The sequence below is a fragment of the Platichthys flesus genome, chromosome 4 (genome assembly GCF_949316205.1).
Source record: "Platichthys flesus chromosome 4, fPlaFle2.1, whole genome shotgun sequence".
Taxonomy (NCBI): domain Eukaryota; kingdom Metazoa; phylum Chordata; class Actinopteri; order Pleuronectiformes; family Pleuronectidae; genus Platichthys; species Platichthys flesus.
This window is the reverse complement of record NC_084948.1, coordinates 17217296-17239260: the sequence shown is the minus strand read 5'-3', so window position 1 is coordinate 17239260 and position 21965 is coordinate 17217296. Positions and strand designations below refer to the sequence as shown.

General features: G+C 43.0%; 1 protein-coding gene and 1 long non-coding RNA gene across 2 annotated transcripts in view; one reads left to right on the top strand and one right to left on the bottom strand.

Annotated features, from left to right (window-relative positions):
- The window catches only part of LOC133952233 (uncharacterized), a 71288-nt gene that overhangs the window by 38398 nt on the left and 10925 nt on the right, over positions 1-21965 (bottom strand). The gene's annotated exons all lie outside the window — the stretch shown is intronic.
- ankk1 (ankyrin repeat and kinase domain containing 1) lies at positions 12993-21764 on the top strand. Its single transcript, XM_062385193.1, has 9 exons — positions 12993-13331; positions 13515-13797; positions 13905-14056; positions 14429-14478; positions 15972-16127; positions 17131-17255; positions 18248-18281; positions 18739-18979; positions 19398-21764. Exons 1-9 carry the CDS (start codon positions 13147-13149, stop codon positions 20437-20439), a joined length of 2268 nt encoding a protein of 755 aa, XP_062241177.1. The 5' UTR covers positions 12993-13146; the 3' UTR covers positions 20440-21764.

Genomic DNA, 21965 nt, shown 5'->3' with positions numbered 1-21965 from the left:
AGACTCGGAGAGAGAGAACATGAGAAATGTTCCCCTGGACCAGCTACTAATTCTGAAGAACTTAATAGAGACGAAGGGCACACGGTTACAAACTCGTCTTGCTGCCACACTCTGATTAAACAGTCGGGGGCCAGTGAGCATCGGCTCATTCATCTGGGTGAAAATATTGCAAAAGTTGTTGAAATGAAAAATAATCCATTTTCCTACAAAGTGACAGGCAATCACAGAGCACTACACCGAGCGCTGAGGTGCCAGAGCCAAGAACTATAAACAATGACATCAATTCCTGAAAAGCGATACACGAAGGATTAAAGCTCTGTGTCTACCCACGGGGCTTCGCTTACAAAGCACGGAGATAAGTCTTCACTCGCTGAAGAAAGTACTGAAGACAAAGTTGTCGAGGGGGCATTTTCAGAGAATGCTAAACCACAAAATGGTCCCACAACTCTCTCAGAATTTGGCACTTTCAGAATTTGGTGATACATTCAAGACAGCACACTCCCCACTCGGTGGGGCAGCGAGATCAAATCAGTAAGTCTGTAGGAGACAGTATCCCTAATATGCTGTCACTCACAACCCTGTGATTGGCAGCTCAGACCATCTTAGGAGTAAATCGTTCTACTCTCAGTAAATAAATTATTCACATGATTTCAGATGATGGGAATAAATTTGATACTCGAGTTTCGAAGACTGCTTCACTTCTACAGAGCCCAAAGGAGACACAGCCAGCAGAGCACGTACATTTGACTAAAGTGTTGAGGGCCCTTTAATGTCTAACATGATTGAAGAAGTACATACATCTGCTTCGGTGAATCCTGCTCTGCCCCAGCAAACGTATCGTGACTCATCTGCCAGGCCACCCACAGCCGCAGCCTCGTCATCTGAGGACTGCGCCTCCACGGGGCAGTCGCAGCCTCACCAAGGGCAGTCTGCCCCTCAGATAAGTCAGTCCCGCCTCCTCCTTTGACATGACCTCAGGCCAGCCGTGCTCGTTCAGACTGTCCGAGCAGGCAGCCCATTCAGATGCTTTACGTGCTCCTGTTGATGATAACAAGCAGAGATCTGCACAGACCCTAATGGCATCAATGAGCCCTGAAGCCAAAAAACAATCAATTTCCTCTCAGCAGCACGTCAGCCCTGCTAAACCTCATACTGTTTGGAGGTGACAGTTAACCTGGCACCTGTAGCCTGACAGAGCTAACGAGATCAGCCTCAGTGGAGGAAATATTCAATGCCGACTCCGACGCTGAATAAGCTCATAGCGAAATGTGGCCGTGACGAGTCCTTGCTGGGGACTGGTGATGACACAAATCACACCAAAGAGAGTCAGGATGTGCAAACAACCGTGACCTTGTCAGAAAAGCATTCAGATGCAGCCACAAAGCAAATGGCAGAGAACAGGGATGAGAAGATCGCTTCCCTGGTTGGCGGCATTAAACACCACGCTGTTAACACTGATGGATTCACCTCTTTTTCTCTAATACATACTGAGAGACCAGCAGTAAAAAACACTGATGAGAATCACCATGATACCCTGTTTAAGGTAGCTGGCAAAGAGGAAGCCAACGTTACACTGAAATCATCCCCGGAGAATAATCAACTGTCACAGATAAAAGGTTATAATGAAACAAACAGTAAACCTGCTTTACTATGCAGACCACTCACCGCACTGTGCAGACACTAAGGGAGGTTTCATGCACCCTACGAATAGTTTTATACCTGTGATCGACTCAAATGATCAAAGTGGCATCCATGCATTTGTTCAATCAAAAAGTCGGCACGAAAGAATACCCAAAACACTGTCGGATGCTGTGATGCTTCTATTTCTGATGTGGAGCACCATGCAGCGAAACAACTGAAAGACACAATCCCTCCAGACCAAGAGGCACTGTGGGTGACAACGCTATTCCCGCTCCACTGGACTTCAGAGGTGACATCAATGTCCCCACCACATCCACCCAGCGGATTGATGTGTAGACAATGAATGTTACTTGGGAGTTTTTCAGATAACCACTGCAGCTACCGATGATTGAGTGTCTCTGGCACCGGTCAGCTGTCCCGCTGTGTCCACAGGAGCTCATGAATCAGCGCCGACCACCGGCGAGAGTAGGCAAATTGTTATTGAAGTGTCATCTCAGTCCACACATGCCGAGCATATGGTACAGTCCAATTGAGTCTCTGTCACCGAGAGGGCCTCCCACAACCTCTGGTAAACTCATTCCTGCTGTGAAAAGAAACAACACAGCAGAGACACTGAGCGGAGAGCAGCTTGAGCCTGACAGCTCTGTGCAGGCTATCAAACAAAGACAGCACGTGCAACCTGGTTCGATTACGACGGCGCCTGTATCGCTGAACCTGTGTAGGGCATCTGAGATGGTTCGTTAAAGGCGACCCCCAGAGATAGAGGGGCCAACGACAGAGAATACACCACAGGTAAAAAAGAGGAATATAACAAATAGTGTCACTGAAGAAGATCATTCTCAACTTCTGGTCATACTCTGATTAGATCAGTCTAGCACAGGAAGCAGGGAAAACACCTCGGTAAGTTTAAGTGACACTTGGAGCTGTGGGTGATTCTGTGCCCCCTACAGGGATGTCACCCACAGAGGTTCTTAATAAAAGCAGTTGCAGCACAAATGGCTGTGCTATGTCATGCAAGACTTCTAAAACAACAATTGGAGGGGGCAAAATTGATCATATTGCTGCAGAGAAAATGTATAAACCACAGGCTTGGAACTTTCGAAGAGGTCATTTCAATGCTGCACACACATCTGACCCAAAACTAGAGAGTTGTTACTGCAGCACCGACAGCCCTGGACCTGGAAAAGCCTAACCACAGGTCATCAACCTAAGCTCCGCTGTGCCTTTACCACCCACCAGCAAATCTGATCATGATGCCACTGCTGATCAGACTATGACAGAAAATAAAGCGTGCAGAGACTATGCCGAGAGCACGGCCGATGAATCTTCAGCGAAACCAAGGGGAGTACTTATTAAAGCAGATCATTTGGAGAGAGGTGGGACACCTGAGTGGGTTCAGCTCACAGAGTAAACAACACAAAGAAACTCTTACAAACAGAGCGCTGAGGCTCAGGAGGCTACCGCAACAAAGGTCACCTTATCTGAACCCAAAGCAGCTCCAGCAGACCAATATAAACTCTTCTGAGAGGACACCGCTCCCAGAAAAAGATTCAAAAACACAATTAAATAGAGGAGCAGCCAAGCTGAGATACTTGAAGCACAAAATGCCACCAGGTCAGCGCGTGCTATGGCAGAGGGAGAGATGGCAGTTCAAGAGTCTGGGCGCAGGCTGTTACTGCAGGAGATAGAGTCTGAATCACAGGAGTAGGACCTCATCTCATCTCTATCTCGCAGGATAATCTGATTTCCAAAACCCTTACCCTAAAATTCTGAAAAGTTAGAAAAGTTTTTTTTGTTAAGTTATTAAGTAGATAAAGGCTAAATTCTGAAAACAATTCCTGATGACATATTTAAATCGCTCTGAAATCCATTATTTGAGGGTCAGAGGGCTAAAAGTGTTCAAAAGCCATCATGCATGCAATCCCTTTAATTTTATTCAGCAACAACATATTTAATTTAATCAGCACTATGATTAACATCTCTTACCTGAAAACAAATTCCATTCCCATCAGCCTCTTGAGTAATTAAATGCTAACATGAAAACAAGTGCCTTGTATGGTCCTTGAATTGGTATCCTTACGGACCAACAGGATTCAGTTTCCTTCTGCTACCTGCTGTGACAATCTGTGGCCGGTGTAACAAATGTTCCAGATGAGCTGTTTGGCAGCAGCGGTAACTACACGGCAGAGATGAGCGTGAACCTGGGGAGCCGTGCAAAGTCTGGTGATGCTGTGCCTGCCCCGGGCAGACGAAGGGTGGTCATCAACCTGAGGACAAATAACAGTTGGATAAACCCTGTGGTCACCTCCTGTTGCATATCACCGACCGGCCGGCCTGACCCCACCAACTCCACCTGCTGCCGTTTCTCCAGGTACACAGGAAAGTCTGAAATATGCTGGTAAGGGGGATTTTGTTGTCTCATTGGTATATTATGTGTCCCTCCAGAAAGAAAGCTTCAGTCATTAAAAAAAGACCATGACAAGTAGCTCCGGTCATTTTTGTCCCTGTTGTACAACTCAATATTGATGCGCCGAGTCAGCAGAGCTACACTATGGGAAACTTATAGGACATTGGCTGATCTGTGTGCAACCATCTGCTGCATTACATTAAAAACACAAAGTTGTCAGTCGTTCATTTTGATTTCTTTTTTCCCCCTATGCTGCTTAATGTTAGAAATTGAACTGAGGTTTCCAAAATAAATGGTAGAAATGGTACAAATATATTCACAACATTTTTTAAAAGGAAACTTCCTGTGCCGCCCTGAACACAAGTTTGACAAACCATCATTGCTTACAAATGTGAGTACAAGCGAAACAGTGTTACTATTATTTACATCAATCTGAGGAGTTGCGGTTTACGTTATACAGGCTGGATACTGTGCGCTCAGTAAACAGAGGACTGGTGTAGTTTGATGGCGTTATCTCTCCGAGCCAGCATCACTCAGATAGATGGAAGTGCCGCGTACTTCGGCACTCGACAAGAGGCAGCAGTAAAAACGCAACACTTCTACAATGTGTCAAAATATGAATTGAGGCCGGCTGTTGACTTTTATTGGGCGTCTGAAAAGAACACTTGTTAAAAGTATGTACACCCGGGACAAATCATTTGAATACTGTAGCATCTCTCGGCGGAAAGAAATAATTAAAAAAAACGCTAAATATTTAACATCTGCCAGAAATCACAACAAAAGACGTTGAGTCAAAACTCAGCATATAAGTGAGTAAATTATAGACGTTAATGTTGAATTTAAACACAAAGCTTATTGACATTTTAAACCTTGAGTAATGACGGCAACATAAAGTGAGAGATGACCTTTACCAAACGTGGTATTTCTTCTTTTTTTTTCTGAGCTATAACCCAGTTAAATATCAAATATTTAGAGCAAGCTCGACTCCTTTATCTGCTTTTATGATTATCGATCAGTATTGCGTCAGTGGCCTTTGGCAGATGCAGAGAGTTTTACTTCAGTTTTACCTCTACATTTGTCCTTAAACATTTCACCTTTTCCTTTTTTAAGGGGGGGATTGACTCTGCTGAGGTTACACCGTGTGTTTGTGTTCAGGTTAGCAGCAGTGCCTGCAGGGCTCACGCTGCCGCCGCCCAGCGCCGTGTCAGCCAGTGCCAGCTTCACCAACTGTCTCCTCCAAATGATTAATTACTCAGTAGTGTACGTGCACTGTGATCTCAGCGCCTATTGAAAAACCGCTCTGACTGTGAAAGGGTAAGACTTCAGAGGGAGCTCACTGTATTGGATGTGAGGGGAGGAGAGAATGAGCTGCTGCTAGTGATGTAAATTTAGAGGCACCGGCTTTGACACTGAGAAAACAGGGAGATGGACGAGGCGCTGAGAGGCTGATGTAAGTGGGCTGAGGGGACGATGGAGAAGGGAGAGCAAGGCGAGTAAAGAACTGGGGGTAAGAAGTAAATAAATACATGGATGAATATGGAGAGAATGAATCATTCTCCTCAACCGTAAGAGCCGTAACTTATACCCTAAAATGTTTTCTAAATGTTAAGACATGTTAAGACACTGGAACAATATCAGTCCACACAAGTGTTTTTTTGCTCTGTATCCGTTTTTATCCCTGTCCATACTAAAATGGACAAAATGGACCACTCCCATACACTGGCATAGGAAACAATAGGTCTTCAGCTACACATGTATGCAGCTGTATCATTGTAAAATGCAGAATTTAACAGCACAACAGCTGTTAGCAAAGACGACCGGGTCAGCAACGCTTGTGATCGATTATGCATGTTGCGTTCTACACCGGTAGCCACAGATTGTTGTTGTCTTCCAGAAGGGGGTCATGTGATAGGAGCATGACGAATCGGGGGAAGGCTACGTCGTGACTGGAACCCCCTGATGAGCAAGAGGATGTGAGTGTAACTGAAACAGGGCCCCCAGCTTTCCCAAACTTCTTTGTTTTAGCAGCTCTTAAACTCAGGAGCACTTCAATTCAAAACAACTTTATTTGTCCCTCAGAGGACACTGTACTGTACTGTACTGTGGATGCCTGGAGAATCTGTAGCAGAGCTTTTTCAAATGGAAATATAGTTGTTCTGATGTAGCCTAATACTCACCAAGATAAAGACAAACAGCCAAGGGCACTCATCATGTCCTCATGCACTCTGAAGGTTTTTGCAAAGTTACAGGATAACAGTTGCAGAGCAGCAGAGGACGCTTGCTCGGTCTCCTGCTGTTGTGGAAATGAGGCCTGTGATTTTATGGGAAAACCTGAATCATCTGACAAGTGCATGTTAGAGGCTGGAGGTGAAACAGAGGATAAACTCTGGAGACTAATTTTATGGATGTCTTTATAGAGCACATCCACATCTCACCCAACAGATGTTTCTAGTGTCCTCTCATGTTTTCTAGTACATGAGAGCAAAGGTCTCTTCTTTTTTTGCCATGGGCCATGGTCAATTTAAATTCATCATGCAGTGCAGTGTTTAAAATGCATCGCTCAAACAACAGCAGCTACAGTGTACACTTTCATGGTTTCCCACTTATATTGCAACTTTTGTCTGTGCACATCTATTGATCTATTTTCCTCCTCCCCGCTCCTTGAAATTGTTTTTCTGTCTTGGCATTTGATGTCCGGGTACGTATTCCCCTGGAATATTTCATTAACATGAGAGCTTTACATTAAATCTCCACTACCTTGTTTGAACTGCTCCAATTCAGATGAAAAGGAAAAGTTTGCTTTCATGCTAAATTCCTTTTTCCAGACCTCCTTTTGAAATAGACATTTCTTCTTCTGACCTTTTGTCCACATAAGAATTACCTCAGAAAAAAAAGTTAATTACCTGTTAGCTACAATAGAATTTTTCATTCTCACATGCTACATATTCCCCTTGTGTCATGTAACAGTGTTCTGAGCAGAGCAGTGCTCTCCCCTTAGAGTCTACAGTCATCAATCTCCGGAACAGGGTTCCATATTTGAAAAGATGTGAAGAGCTCTACCTTCCCAGAGGAGACAGATAATTACTGGCTGTGCCTTAAAACAAAAAGCAATCAATCTAGGCCATTCAGGAGCATGCACGAGCGGTGACGATGGCATTTATCTATAGTGCGCAGATATAAATGTACACATTGGCATAATGCATTCCCTAGCCCCTTACCCTAACCCTCCAAACTAACCCCTAGCCAAACCCCCTAACCCTAACCCCCAACATAACATTTTCCATTCTAGAAAAGCAAGATAAATTGTAAAGAAGCTTCCTTTTTTTTTGTCATGACGACTGCACAATAAACGATAATGACAAGGGCGTCAACTCAGACCCGTCAGAGCTGCACCTGGTTGCTGTCATAGTCCTTGTTGCTGGCCCCTCTTCTGTCACGATGCTGCCGGTGCTGCTGGCCCTCCCCTCAGCAGCTCCACCATGAGCCGGCTGTGGCTGTCTGCACCAAGGTGTTGACTTGATCCTACCGTGACCGAGGAGGAACCACAGCCAATTAAACTGATCAGGTCCACACCAAAATAGCTGCACACAATTACATTAGTCAACAGACAGAAGAGCAGTCAATCATATTAGCCACGGAGCTGGCGGCCGCTTGTAACAGCCAGTAAAGGCCAGACTAGACGAGGAGCAATCCAATTCACACCTCCTCTCACAGGTGACACAGCTGTTGCAGCCAAATTTCACACTTACCGAGGGCAGTCTATTATCAGACACGGAAAATAAACACCATCCCCCAAATAGAAAAGCTGCTCTGAAACCTTTATTTTCACTCAGTGGCCGCAAATCAATAATCTTTGTAAGCCACCTGGAGATTGATAGCTCCTTAATACAGGTTTAAAATAAAATGCATATCATATCTTCATGGTTTGGCACAGCTCTCGTGATTGGCTATTTAGGGGAAATATCTCATTAAGTTCGGAAAATCAAAGCACATTCATTATTGTCAAAGTATGACAATCGGTTGTATACTACTTTTCATGATGCATTTTGGACTTTGATGATTTGGATCTTGGAAAAAAGCCTCAAAGTAAAACATGAAATAATGAGCAACTACACACAAACCCAAAAACCAAACGCAAGGAAAAGAACATGGCTTAAGGCCATAAGCACCACAAGAAATCCAAGAAGAGATTCACAAAGAAATCCAACATTCATTAGCAGTATCTATTCACATGCGTCAGTAAAGTGCATCGTGAACCATCTAGAGAAGAAGAAACAACAGACCTGGGAGCAGATAAAAGACAGTATTCATTGAGTCAAAGATGTGACAAAATGCTCAATTAAATTAACTGCTAGTTGGGTTCCAAAGGATTCATACAAGTTTTAGCCCATCACCGCAATTAATGAATAAACTTTCAATCAAAAGTCCACTCAGCAGGCAAATGTGCATCGATGCAAATTAAAAAAGATACAGCTGTTCATTAAATTAGGTTTTAAATATTTCAGAGGCCTCTAATTTAGATGTTACCCAGATTTGAACCGTCGCACAAAAGAAGAATGTATCAGCAAATTGGAATTTTTCCTTTTCACACTCAAGACATCTGGTGCCTCATAATTCCCTGTGCTATTACTCTCTACCAGGCACCTTGCATGTTTATAATTCTACAGACATACCTGTGGTGGAGGATAGGATTTTGATTAACAGTCCAGGCTCTTGAGAGATACACAGGAGGCAATTAATGTTCTATTCTGAAACACGCACCTTGCATATGATAGCTTTTAACATAGCAGATAATACACCGCCATTCGCTACAATATGCCCCTACCCCACTTGTTCATCTTGCTCTATCTTGTGTAGCCATGCCTATGCTCACAGAATGTGGATCGGGGACACTGGCGTTAAACTTGTCCCTTATTGGAGGATATGAGGGGGCAATGGAGAAGCGTTGGGCTCCAGCGAGTCAGCCCTTTACTGGGTGTGGTGGCGCCTGCTAATGCGACTGGCAGAGATTGGCTAAATGTTGGTCCATCAATGAAGACAGACTTCTCCCCTCAGGAAGCCTATCAGGAGGCTGATCGTGACCCGGTTTTCATTGGTACATCAATCCACGAGGTCTGTCCAATGTAATAGTGTGTGTTAGTGAAGCATGAAACTATGGCCGTGAGTGAATGTTAAATTCATCTCTTATCGCACCCACATCCACAGAGAGGAAGGGTGGGGATATCACTCTGTTGCGAGGAGTTGACACTTCATTAATTCAAGAACCATGCAGAGCACTGTCCTACAAAAAAAAGTGATGGTTCAGATACAGTGTAAACCTATGATGATGATAGGTTTTAATGTGGCTGTGGCTCGTGTGAAAAAAAACCTGTTCAAAATCAAAACAGAGCTGAGCTGTGTGTTTTGTTGATGATTCTCTTTAATTGTTTCACGGCTGGTTACTTTGCTCATCTCTTCACATGTTCCAGCCAAAGCATCTTCTGTCAGCTCACCACAAGGATCAATCGTGGCAAAATAAGTGACCTGGAATCCCTTAAAGCCTCACAATCATGTTGTAGTACCGTTTTTTCTCCCCAACAAACACATAGGCCATGGGACGTGTCGAGATTCAAATCATACCACACTTCACTCTCACATGCTCTCCCTACCTCAGCCCTGCGGGGTGAGCCAGCAGATTAAAAGGGAGCAGGAAGGGCAAATCCTATTGAAGTGGAATCATTAATCCTGACTGTGTCTTCGAAAATGAAAACTTAAACCTCAGGAGGGGAGAAAAGACTGCAGAATCCAGGCCTGAAGCTATTCTCAGATCAGGCGCACGTTGTGAAAAAAAATTACGCCCTCCCCCCCTTCTAAATTGACTATCCATAAAAGCTATAGAAAGACGGAGACGATTGGTGATGGGCAGCTGCTCGATGAGGGTTGCACACAGTTGTGAGTTTGTGGTGGAGATTTGCGTGCGTGCGCTCAGCAGGAACTATAGTGCATCTAAATGTGCAATGTGAACGGAATGAGGAAGCCCAAGGGAGATGGCCTAGATATTTGTATGACTGCCAAAGCTACTGGTGGCCCACAGGTACAATTTATTCAGAGCAGCGTCTGAAAGTGGTCCGCACTGTTTGTGTGTCTGCGTGTGCGCATAAATGTGCAGATCTGAGTTCATCTGCTTCTTTAACGTCACCGAACAATACTTCATGTCCCCAGATAGATTTAGCTGTAAAAGGAGTTTGACTGGTGGTAAAACACAACTGACGGGCCTATAAAGCAGAACAGCAGGTGGGAATAAAAAGGGAAGGTGGTAGAGGACATCTTTGTTGGCCCATCTTCTCGATGAGATTCTTATTGCCGTAATCCTCTCACATAAGCCAGGCAGTTTAAATCTTTTCTGTCAAAGAGCATCCCGCTTTAATGATACAGAAAGATGAAATCCACAGTAAATGTCTCTATGCACCCAGAACTGAAATGGCTGCAGTTCACATATCAGAGCATCATGAAAGACATTCAAAGTCATCTTGCAGCAATGCTGAATTTACACTTTACATCTTAACTAATTAAAAATGATATTTACAGTGTGCTGAATGAGTTGCACGGCCAATATCAGTACAGAATGAGGAAAAAACGTTTGAAATACTTCCTGTACACAGGGGCATTGAATAGGATGCAAAAGTAATAATTCCATATTTGTTGCCTGCTGCAAAAAGGGCTCTAAGCACAAAAATCTGTTTAAAATGCTTTAATCTCATTTAGTTTTGTCTGCAACTTTGTGCCCTAAACAGTGAAGGAAAAAATAGCAAAACAGACTGAAAGTGATTCATATGAAAGGGATGAGGCTCAGCTACTGTGGGGCTACTGTCAGAGTACATACTCTGTTTACACATAATGAAGTCTTGGCCGTTGCAGAAAAAGGTATTTGAGTGAATTCAATTTAAGGCAATTTACAAATTGTGAAGCACATAATATCCCTATATGAATATGATTATCTTGGCTGGGTTTGACATTTTTTAAGACTATTTACATTATGTGATAACAGCGAAGTATTTCTAGTTTGGGTAGAAGCTTGAAGCTGACGTGTAAAGGACGTAAAAGGACATAAAATTGCTTCACAATAAACTTTATAGTAATACTGTGACACGTATATGCTTTCTTGTTATAAGAGAAGACCAACATCATAAAAAGAGTGATCACTTTGAATAAAGACTGGAGACAGGGATGAAAAGCTAGTCTGACTTGTCCAGAGACAGACAACAAAACCAGCTGACTATATCGCTTGATTAAGATCTACTTTGTTTTAAATATTTAAGAAACCTAAACGCTTAATTGATACATAATTCAGAGTTATATACTGGACTCATTGACTATTTATAAAAATCTACAAAGACTCCTGTTTGGAAAAGTGAGGCTGATGCCGAGGAGCCTGAAACCTCTATGAGAAACAGACCCTACTTCTCACTTGATTTTAATGTCAGTAAACATCTTCAATACAGCATGAAGTTTCATTAACCATGTTATGCATTGGGACAAACAGATACCGTGTGATTGACAGGGTGCTGTCCAATATGTGTAGATTCCACATGTATGTGAGCAGCAGTGTTCTTGAGTTCCGAATAAGGCTCAACCCTAAAAAACATTAAAAAAAACAACAAGATGGCACTGGAGAAAATGCCAAGAACATTGGGTGCCACTTGGCTAGAGTTTGGGTGTACTAGTACACATTGGCAGTAACTTTCTCTGCTGGTCATCTCACTTAAACCTGTGAAGCTGTAGAGGCGCTGCTCGTGAGCTAGCTGCTGCCTGAAGCTTCATATTGGAGTTACGTGGTGTAAAGGTAATCCAGTCTCCCAGGGTATTTGAAAAATAGCAACGTGTCTGATTCATTACTGTCATAAAATAAGATTGTGCATTTATAGACAATTATAAACATCTTCAATAACATTGTCCCACACGATGCGATGAATGGGAAACGTGTGTAATGTGACAGCTTCCTGCGTCACATGAGAGCTTCTCCTCAGAGCATGTGAAAACAGATGGTTAATGCAAATGAGTTATTTGCATGCAGGTATTCAATGTATTGTTCATAGATGTTGTTATTGTTAACATTTCTGTAGCCACCTAATTGAAGGGAAAGTAGTGATTGGCAGCTCTGTTCTCTGTGTACCACCGGAAGGTCGAACATAATCAAGAATTGAACAATACTTCATATTTAAACCAATAGAGTGGTAATGATCTTTTCATCTAGATAGCTCATGGCAAGAATGAGAAGACATTAAACATGTACCCCGATGTGAGTCGCATTACATTAAGCAGTCATTTCTTCTAATGCAGGAAAATGTGAGTTGCGTGTGTGTGCACTCCCCCCCCCCACACACACACAAACCTGTCTTTCTGAAGTTGTGAGAACATTCAAAGACGTAATGCAGCCCATTATATCATTAACCCTGAAATAGCTTTTTGAAATTCTCACAACTATAGAGAGATACACAAACACACACTCGCGAACGCGTACACACACACGCACATGCACACAGGCGCCACAGAAAACTGCCATAATCATGAAGTCAGACTGCAGACTACTGAGCCGTTCCATTGCCGCTGCAGGGGGTTAAGTGTCTTGTTAAAGTGTGATTTGATAGAAGTGGATGGGTCATTAGGCAGTTCATTTACTGTTTATACAGGCCCCGTCTGCAATGGGTATATCTCTCATATCAGATATCATAACTGTACGGATGCTGAATTCACTCTTCTCTGAAGAAACGCCCGGTTTTCTGGGAAAGATTAGAAATGATGCATCTGTTTCACTGAAAGCCAGGTCAGCATTCTTGGCAGCGAAAGAACCGGATCTGCCACATCTCAGTGCAAAACAAGTTCTGCAGGTCGGATCCTCCCACAACAGTGTAACCTAAGTGTGCATGACTCCACATGCCTTTCACACAGCCATTGACTTTAATGCGTATCTACGTTCTGCTACTTCCTCTGTCCCAGCGTGACACCTAAGCTCCTGCGGTGCCTTCTGATCGATGCTGATCTGCAGGATCAACCCGGTTTATGTGTAGGATTAAAGACGTGTGCTGCGGGGGGTTTTGTCAGAGACGCCCTCTGAACTCATGGATTGTTTTGACGGATCTTCGGGCCAATTCAGGGACTTCACGAAGGGCGACTTTGAGGCTGACTGGATTAAAGTGGCAGAATGCAGATTTGGTCAGGTGCACCAGGTCAAGCTCAAACTCTGGCGGGAAAAATGTGCCCTGAAAAACTTTGACACAACCATGTGCCCAAACAACTTTTACAGGTAGGATTTTAAACTATTTTAAGACATGTTTGTTATTATACCGGCATGGTACTGAACATAACAAAGATTGTGAGGTTTGCTCTTTGCCTTTACAATGTGAAAGGCTTTTACTGTGGTAAAAGTAAAAAAAATCCATTTTAATTGTCTGAGCTCCTTCGCTGAACGTTACTTTCTCCATCACAGAAGAATAATGGACGAGGCGTCCAACATCGTCAAAGTGAAATTCAAATATATCATGTCCATCTACGGACTGTGTAGTGAAGCGACAGCTGTGGTGATGGAGTACATGAGCAATGGATCACTTAACAATCTCCTAGCCAGTCACACGTTGATGTGGCCAAAGAAGTTCCAGATGATTCATGAGGTCTCCATGGGCATGAATTTCCTCCACAGCATGAAACCTCCGCTACTTCATCTTAACCTCAAGACGTCAAACGTCCTACTAGACGATCATCTCCATGTCAAGGTCAGGGAAGCTCAGAAAAACGACAACGAGACTGTTAATGGTCAAAGTGACCTTGCGATGCTTCTGAGCTCTGTGTAAATGTGGAGTTCTTGTGTTTACCTACACAGATTTCGGACTTTGGCCTGATCCACTGGGAAGGGGGAATGAGCAAGAAGTTGTTCATGGAGCATCTCACAGCAAGAGGGAACATTAGTTACATTCCACCGGAGACCTTCACTCAGTGCCCCGATCCACCAGGAACTACGTTTGATGTTTACAGGTGACTTGCCAAGGGTATTTTTTCGAAATTGCACCATAGCAAAGAATCACTGCGATTGTTTCCGACCCAGTGCACAATCCACAACTCACACAGTGCAACCTTGCTCTCCACTGATATTTGTTTTAATTCTATGACAATAACAGGGACATTTTTAAATTATACTCATGTCTGACTTACTCTTTCGTCCCCTTTTAAATTCACCTCTAGTGTTATTCAAATGTTAAATAGCACCTTTTATTGGAACAAAAACCTAGATCATTTTTTAGTTGACTTCTGTATTTAAGGTGGATTAACATTAAATTTGTCTGAATCCTGGAAATGAAAGAGTGTGAGAATTAGAGCTGAGGTGCCTTTTTCTGCTTTGTCCTACAGCTTTGGAATTGTGATGTGGGAGATTCTGACACAGCAGAAACCGTACGCTGGTAGGTTGTGAATTCATTTGAAATGTGTCACATCTTCACATCAAATAGATTTATAGGTGTAACTTCCGCGAGGAGTCACATTGTACTTGAGTGTTTCGACACAGTGCTCCCCATTTAAATAGCATAAAAGGTCAAGGCAGCTTGCCAGACAGGGAATTGGACGTGATTCAACTAAACTGTTGTCATGTCTCAAATGTTGTCAATAAGCATAGAAAGTGTCCAAAATAATAACACCCCCTCAAACTCAAAATGTGTGACAAATGTCTACCTATTGCCATACAGGCCTCGGCTGAAATAATATTCTGAAAGATATGGACAGGTGGGAAATGAAAGAACCAGCCTGAAAATGAGTTGAGAAAACAGGATGACACAGCGTACTTCCGTAGTGCAAAAGGGAGCAGGAAAGGGAGTATGAAAGCTCTGATCATATTCTATGGGCGTCACAATCACCCAATCTAAACCCAATTTAACACTAATCAAACATTATTGACATTTTACCTCAACCGATGACAATAATAGAAATTATTATCTATCAAATTCATTTATGGCTCTGATGAAATCATAGTTATTTTTCAGAAAAAACCTGTAACAACCGTGTTCTTTGAAAATGACCACACACCTCGCCAAGCAACAATTATTTAAGCCTTAAGCGGCTTTCACAGCTACTTTTGGACCCTTTCAGTTTAGTCCGACACAAAATAACAGGTGTGAAAGGTGCCCCCTACCACAGTCCACATCAGCGGACCAAAACTTTGTCCAACTAAAATCGATTGTCTTGGTCCAGATCAAACTGAACCATGTCTCGGTTCCTTTACAGTGTGAAAACTTTTCTTTGGGTAGTTCGGACTTTCAGATAAATTGCAGTAAGGTGAGACAGCATTAAACAAAAGAAGAAGAAAAAGAAGCTGAAAAACTAACCAAAACGAACCAGATCATTTAAAACAGGAACCTTGGTCCGGAAAAGTCACAGCTCTGACCCAATGTTTAATTTCATTATCTTACTACAAAACCATAAGCTAACCTTACAAATGTCTTAACCCCCATTTTCCTGAGAGATCAATACCATTCTCACATCTGTTCATTACATTCAGCTTAGCATAGCATCAGGACAGGAAACAGACCTGCACTAAAGATGAAAAAGTCAGGCAACGAGCACATCTACAGTTCAATTAATGAATGAACACTTTATATTTTTGTGTGAAAGTATGAACAAAACAACTCAGCATTTAACTTGACAAACATGTAAACATGGTTGTCTTCAGTGAATGTCTGATGACATCATGTGGCGTGTAGTTGAAGAAAGAATGTTCCCATAACCTGAGTGCACAACAAAGTCAGATCGCCCCCCCCCCCCCACACCTCCCTCTGGCAAAATGTGTTGATGCTGTGTAGAAACAAGTGAAAACCGGCTCAGCAGCTGCTGTGGTTGCTCTCTCTGCATTGCTTCATCTCTGTTGTACCTTGTGTCCCACATCTCACATTTGCCGACCCAGGGTGCAGCGTGACCACAGTGCTCCTGCAGGTATCACAAGGGAGGAGACCCTGTACGGAGATGATACCTGAGGAGAAGCCCCGCGAGTGTGACCCCATGATCAGCCTCATGCAGAAGTGTTGGGACCAGGATAGCAGGAAGAGGCCGCTGTTCTCAGGTGCAGAAGTAGATTTTTTTTTTCTGACACACAAGGAACATAACAAGTATTTCAACAACTCAAGATATGATTACGGGAATAATGACAGGATACTAGCAATTCGAAGGCTTAACCTGTACGACTGGCTTGACTTCTGCACGACCAGTGTGCCCTTAAAAGGATTTTCCAAAAATGAAAACTCACTCACCATCTCCTCATCACTATGCCGAGGGAGAGGCGGGTGAAGTGTTTGATTAAACAAAACACTTCTGGAGTCTCAGGGGTAAACAATGTTGAAGCCAAATCCAATACAATTGAGGTAAATGGTGACGACTTCTTCAAACGTAGAAAAACAACTGAGAGAAAAAAACACGAAACTGCATCATGTACACCATGCTTTAGACGAAATGTCAGCGGCGGACATTTTAAGTAAAAAACATGTACTCATAATTGGGTAGATGTTTCTTCTTTGGACCACATATGTGCTGCAGGCAACGGAACTCCAACAAGAAAAATTCTACCAAACAAGAAGAAGCCACAGTGAAGCTTAAAGGGGACATATTATTCCCATTTTACCACAGTTGATATGGCTCCTTGGGTCTTAATGAAATGTCTGTAACATATTTTGGTCAAAATACCACAAGGATAATTTAAAACAGCACTCTTTTTACCGTGTCTAAAACAGCCCTCCTCAGATTGACCTGTTTTGAGTGCCCCGCCCGCCTCACCCCCGGTGAGCCTGGCAGCGAGAGCCCCAGCTCCCAAGCGCAGCCCCGTATTTGGAGCAGTGGGAGCAGTGGGAGATTGAGCTGGCGCAGCAGCAGCATCCTTCCACACTGTTGAGTCAACGTTTAGAGGTGTCCCGGGGGTCCCTTGTTTATGCGGCCACTTAAATGTCTGATGGTTAGCATCAGCGAGCTAACGCTAGAGTAAGCTCGCTCGTCCAAGGCCATGTAGTGAGACTCCCTACATGGGCATGGTGTGACTATGACGTTTATTTCGGTCTCAATCCCATTTTTTTCAGACATCGTGATAAAGACGGAGGCTCTGAGTGAAGTCCTGAAGATCCCAAGACCAATCCACTGTCACAGAAACGGCGACAAGGAACAAACGTCTGATTATTCTTGGCTGGTTCCCCCGATACATAAGGTGCGCCCCACTTGATACCCAGCTTGACGGATACTGTGAGATCAGCTCCAGCATTGGCAACATGGGCAGTTCAGATTAATGAAGAGTTTGGGGGAAAATGTCCTTCTACAAGAGAGTACACTTATACTGGCATCTGTGAGGATGTAATTAGGCAGAGCTGCTTTATTCTGTTATGACTTTGTGTGATTTACATTTCAGAGGATATCTTTGTTTTTCACATCCATTGCAAACATCTATAAACCCACTTTGAAACCAGCTGATGAAAAAGGTTGCTGGTATCGAAGGAGCCAGTCTCTCCTAACCTCATATATCTGGATTAGTGCACCATAGGGATTTTTTGTTGTGGAATAGGCGATGGAGATGATGGGGAGCTAGAGGGGCCCAACTTGGGTGTACCTTAACTTTGCTTGTTAATATTTTGTCCATTTTATCCATTTTGGACTTGGCTTTCACAGTTTAGGAGATTGTAATATTTTTACAGCAATGCTATCTCGATTGAGTGGTAGGAGTGGCGTGTCTACAATTGAGTTGTTACAGTGATGTTCTTCTTAATCCCACCATTTATTTTTTTATTTGTGCTATTTGCTATTCAAAAAAAATATATTGCCTTGTAAACTGAAGTAGTGGAGAAAGTTTGGTGCCTTTAATTATTGAGAGGGACAGAGTTTGATCATCTTCAAGTCTTTTAGTAGAGGTGTGTAATTGAGGCTAAAGAACTCTTGAGAGTCTCTGAGAAATATTAATGGCTACATTTTTTTAGTGTGGCTGAAAACAGGAATATTAGTTAGTAATTATAATTAAAATGTACTTAGCATTAATGTGTGCAGATAAGTTAATACTACCAGTGTTAAACTGCTGGGTCATTCATAACCTTGAAGACCAAGTGCTCATATACAGTATTGATTGATATTTGTGCTTATTAGCCACTTATGATGATTTATGTAACAGCTGATAAATTCTGAGGTGTTTTCTTTCTTTCTTTTCCATTTTAGATGACTTTGCCTAAGATGCCTGACATTTCCTCAGGTAAACACATCACTAGAGCAGGAAATCATTTTCAATGCAAAGGTTGGAGGGCTGACATTTAAAAAGTGCTATTTAAGTGCTCTCATATATTTAATATTAACGTTGGTACTGAAAAGCAAAGTCAACCATCAGTGGTGGAATGAATAAAAAAGGCATTTGAGCAGCCCCATCCGATGCATTTTCCCTGAACTGCTGTCTTGATTATTGAATAGATGATTCACAGTATGTTTTACTGATCCTTTCATTTCTGATACCAAGTGAAAATAGAAATGTATAGGTACATTTGTTCAAAGACAAATGCGAAAACATTTAGCTGAAACGGCTGATATTGACTGAGCATCCCAGGCTCCAGGAAGCCCACATTATGTACACATGCACATGGCTCTACACAGTATTATGAGGAGACATTTTCTGCAGGTCTTTGTCTCATACAATTCTCTTTGTTTTCATTTCACAGATGACCAACATGCCCCGTCCGGCATTCTCTCGCTTTTGTCCAAAAAGGACTTTCGTAGTTTCAGACAGTCTGTGAAGAGGGAGCATGTGTGCACTCTGTTTTCAGGGGAAAAGAGCCTCCTCCACTACACGGTAGTCAGTGGAGATGCCTCGAGTGTTGAACACGTCCTAAGACTGAATGCTGAAGTCAACTGTACAACTGCCAGAGGTTACACGCCGCTTATTATTGCTGTCCTGTACAGGTCTGTATTGACAAATTAAAGAAATGATTAAGGGAAAAGTAATTTATGCCAGCAAGGTAGTGGATTAAGTCATCCCTGACTAAAAGATAAAGTTAAAATGGTAAAAAAAACTACAGAAAACATGGCGGTTTCTGTAGAGAGGACCCAATCCCGATGCAAGTATAAAGTATTTAAACATAAAGGGCTCATTCTAGGGTGACGAAAAAAAACAATTCGTACAATTTATATGAAACACAGATGAAACAGACTTAGAGGAGAAGATAAATATAGAGCAGATGGTTCCCCGGCAAAATCAAAGCAATATTTTATAAACACAAATAAGAGCGGCATCAATCTTCTCATTTAACTTTCCTTACCAAATCAAATATATGCATTTCTTAAAATGTCAAAAAGTAAAGATGAAGTGTCTTTTCTACAGGCTTCATGACATCATGTCTCTATTGCTGGATCATGGGGCATCAGCCACCCAGGGAGATGAGGACCAGTGGACAGCTCTACATTTTGCTGCTCAGAACGGTGATGACAGAGCTGTACGTCTCCTTTTGGACAAAGGTGCTGTGGCGGATGCCCAGGAGAAAACCGGCTGGATGCCCCTCCATCTGGCCTGCCAGAATGGCCACGAGGCAGTGGCGCGCCTGCTGCTTTCACGGCTGTCGGAGGAAGCAGTCGGACAAAAGGAGGAAAAACGAGGGAAGACGGGGCTACACCTAGCCTCCGCCTACGGATATCTGAATATTGCCAAGCTCCTCCTCACGAAGGGAGCAGATCCCAATGTTATAGATGCCACTGATTCCACTGCTCTTCACCTGTCGGCTGGGGAAGGCCATAATAGAGTGGTAAGACTGCTGTTGAATGGTGGGGCGAGTACTGACAGTAGGGACAGCAAGGGGTACACTGCACTTCACCTGGCTGCTCTGAAGGGTCACACAGGCATATGCAGGCAGCTGTTGTCAAACGGAGCCAGCCCAGACTCCAGGACCCTCCAAGGCTGGACTCCTATTCACCTGGCTGCCCTTAGAGGTCATGAAGCTACCATGGTCCAGCTGGAGAGCCAGGGTGGTTGTGTGAATGTTAAAGGTGGGAACGGATGGACTCCACTCCACCTCGCTTGCCACCAGGGCCAGTCGGAAGTGGTGACAAAGCTTTTGGCGGCCAAAGCAGAGCCAAATGTGACGGAGGACCGTGAAGGATGGACACCACTACATGCAGCCTGCACCAGTGTTAGTTTCCCATGTGTACTCCACTTGATAACACATCATGCAGATGTCAATGCTGTAAGCAAAGGAAAGACGACACCTTTACACCTGGCTGCCCAGCATGGCTGTGTGCCGATCGTAAAGGCTCTACTGCTGAACGGGGCAGACAGGACACTGCTGGATTCTTCTGGGAACACAGCTCAGGATGTGGCTCAGAAATGTGAAAAGGGGGAAATAGTGCAGCTTCTGGAAAATGGATGTTAACCATGACTCTAGTTCCTGGTGAAGCCGTTCGAATGGAAGGATTACGGAACAACGAAAACATGAATGACACAGCAGGAATCTTATCCTTATTTTGAGAGGGGATTTGACTAAGCTGCTTAGAGCAAGATTGTGAAAACATTTTTTTATGTCTTATCTTAAAAAAAAGATAATACATTATAACACAAACACACAAAAGTATTTAAAGCATTTTATCTGTCTCTTTCTCACAATTGCATTTGTCATTAAGCTCCCTGAATGTTTTTATATTTTCAAATCATTGTAGAACCGAATCTTGACATATATTTTCTATTGTTATTTTTATTTTGAAAATGAAACTTTCACAAATCAGGCATTTCTATATTTATAATACTGTTACAGTCTGTTAATTACAACTAAATGGCCGAGAAGTCACACAAAAGAGCAATAGCAGAAGTTAAAAAAATGAAGAGCCACAACACAACAGCAAATTTGACACACAACAACCAAAGCCACATCAGAACTACATTAGAAACACAACCACAACTCAATGAGCGACAACAGATGTTGACGATGAAATGAGCAGAGACACTTACCGCAGTGAAGGGAGCCGTCGCAAGCAAATTGAGTCTTAAAATGTAATGCTTGTCTATTTGAAGTGTTACCATACAGGTGCTTGGAGCATCCAACAAAGAAGAGAAAAAATAAGTTGTAGTCGTGTTGTGGCTTTTGCCGTCAATTCACTTGTGTAAGGCTCTTCAGGGTGAGTCAACACATGGGGTCAGAACCAGGTGAAGTCGACTATAATGACAAAGCCATATTGATTCTCCTCTTTGAATCACCTTGAGTAATGAGTCCTCCCACTCCTGAAGAGAATGCTGCGCCCACATCTTGATGAAAATAAGAATATGAAATCGCTGCTGTTATAATGAAATAGAGAGATGTATTTGATTTAAACTGTCAAACCTTGTGAATGTATAACGTGTCTAATAATAAGATGAGAGAGCTGTTGGACCGCTGTAACTGACAACACTGTAGTAACCAGGATCTATTGGACATTCCCAAACTATTAAACTGCATATACAGCGGGGCTCCACTCGTGGGAAAGAGCCTTTATGACAAGGCAAAATAACTCTAACGATCAGTCATCGCCCGCAGACTGATGGAGGCCCTCTCCAGCTTGAGCCACGCTCATTTACAACAGTGACACCTTATTAAAGTGAAATGGAATGCAGGGATTTAGGAGGTGTATTGATCTTCATGTTCACAGGGGGCTCCCTGAAGCCACAAGAGACTGATTCTGATGGAGCTCTGGTGGGAGCTGAATTATTAAATTATAACGAGTTGGACCTGGACTGAGTTTCCTTTTTTAAGGGGGGTTGCCAAGTAGATGCCTGAGTGTTTAATGCTACCATGATTATATTCCGTTCTGTCTGAGCTTGTTAGGTGTGTGTCTCACTTTTGAATGTTTTCATGTCAAAGATGAGCTAGTCATTGTTTGTTGTGTGTGGTCGAGTTTGACCTTCACGAAAAGGACTTTGTGTCGAACA

Coding starts and splice junctions, on each gene's coding strand:
- ankk1 (XM_062385193.1), top strand. CDS start 13,147: ATGGATTGTTTTGACGGATCTTCGGGCCAATTCAGGGACTTCACGAAG. Junction 13,332..13,514: donor TGCCCAAACAACTTTTACAG/GTAGGATTTTAA, acceptor TCTCCATCACAG/AAGAATAATGGACGAGGCGT. Junction 16,128..17,130: donor GAAGAGGCCGCTGTTCTCAG/GTGCAGAAGTAG, acceptor CATTTTTTTCAG/ACATCGTGATAAAGACGGAG.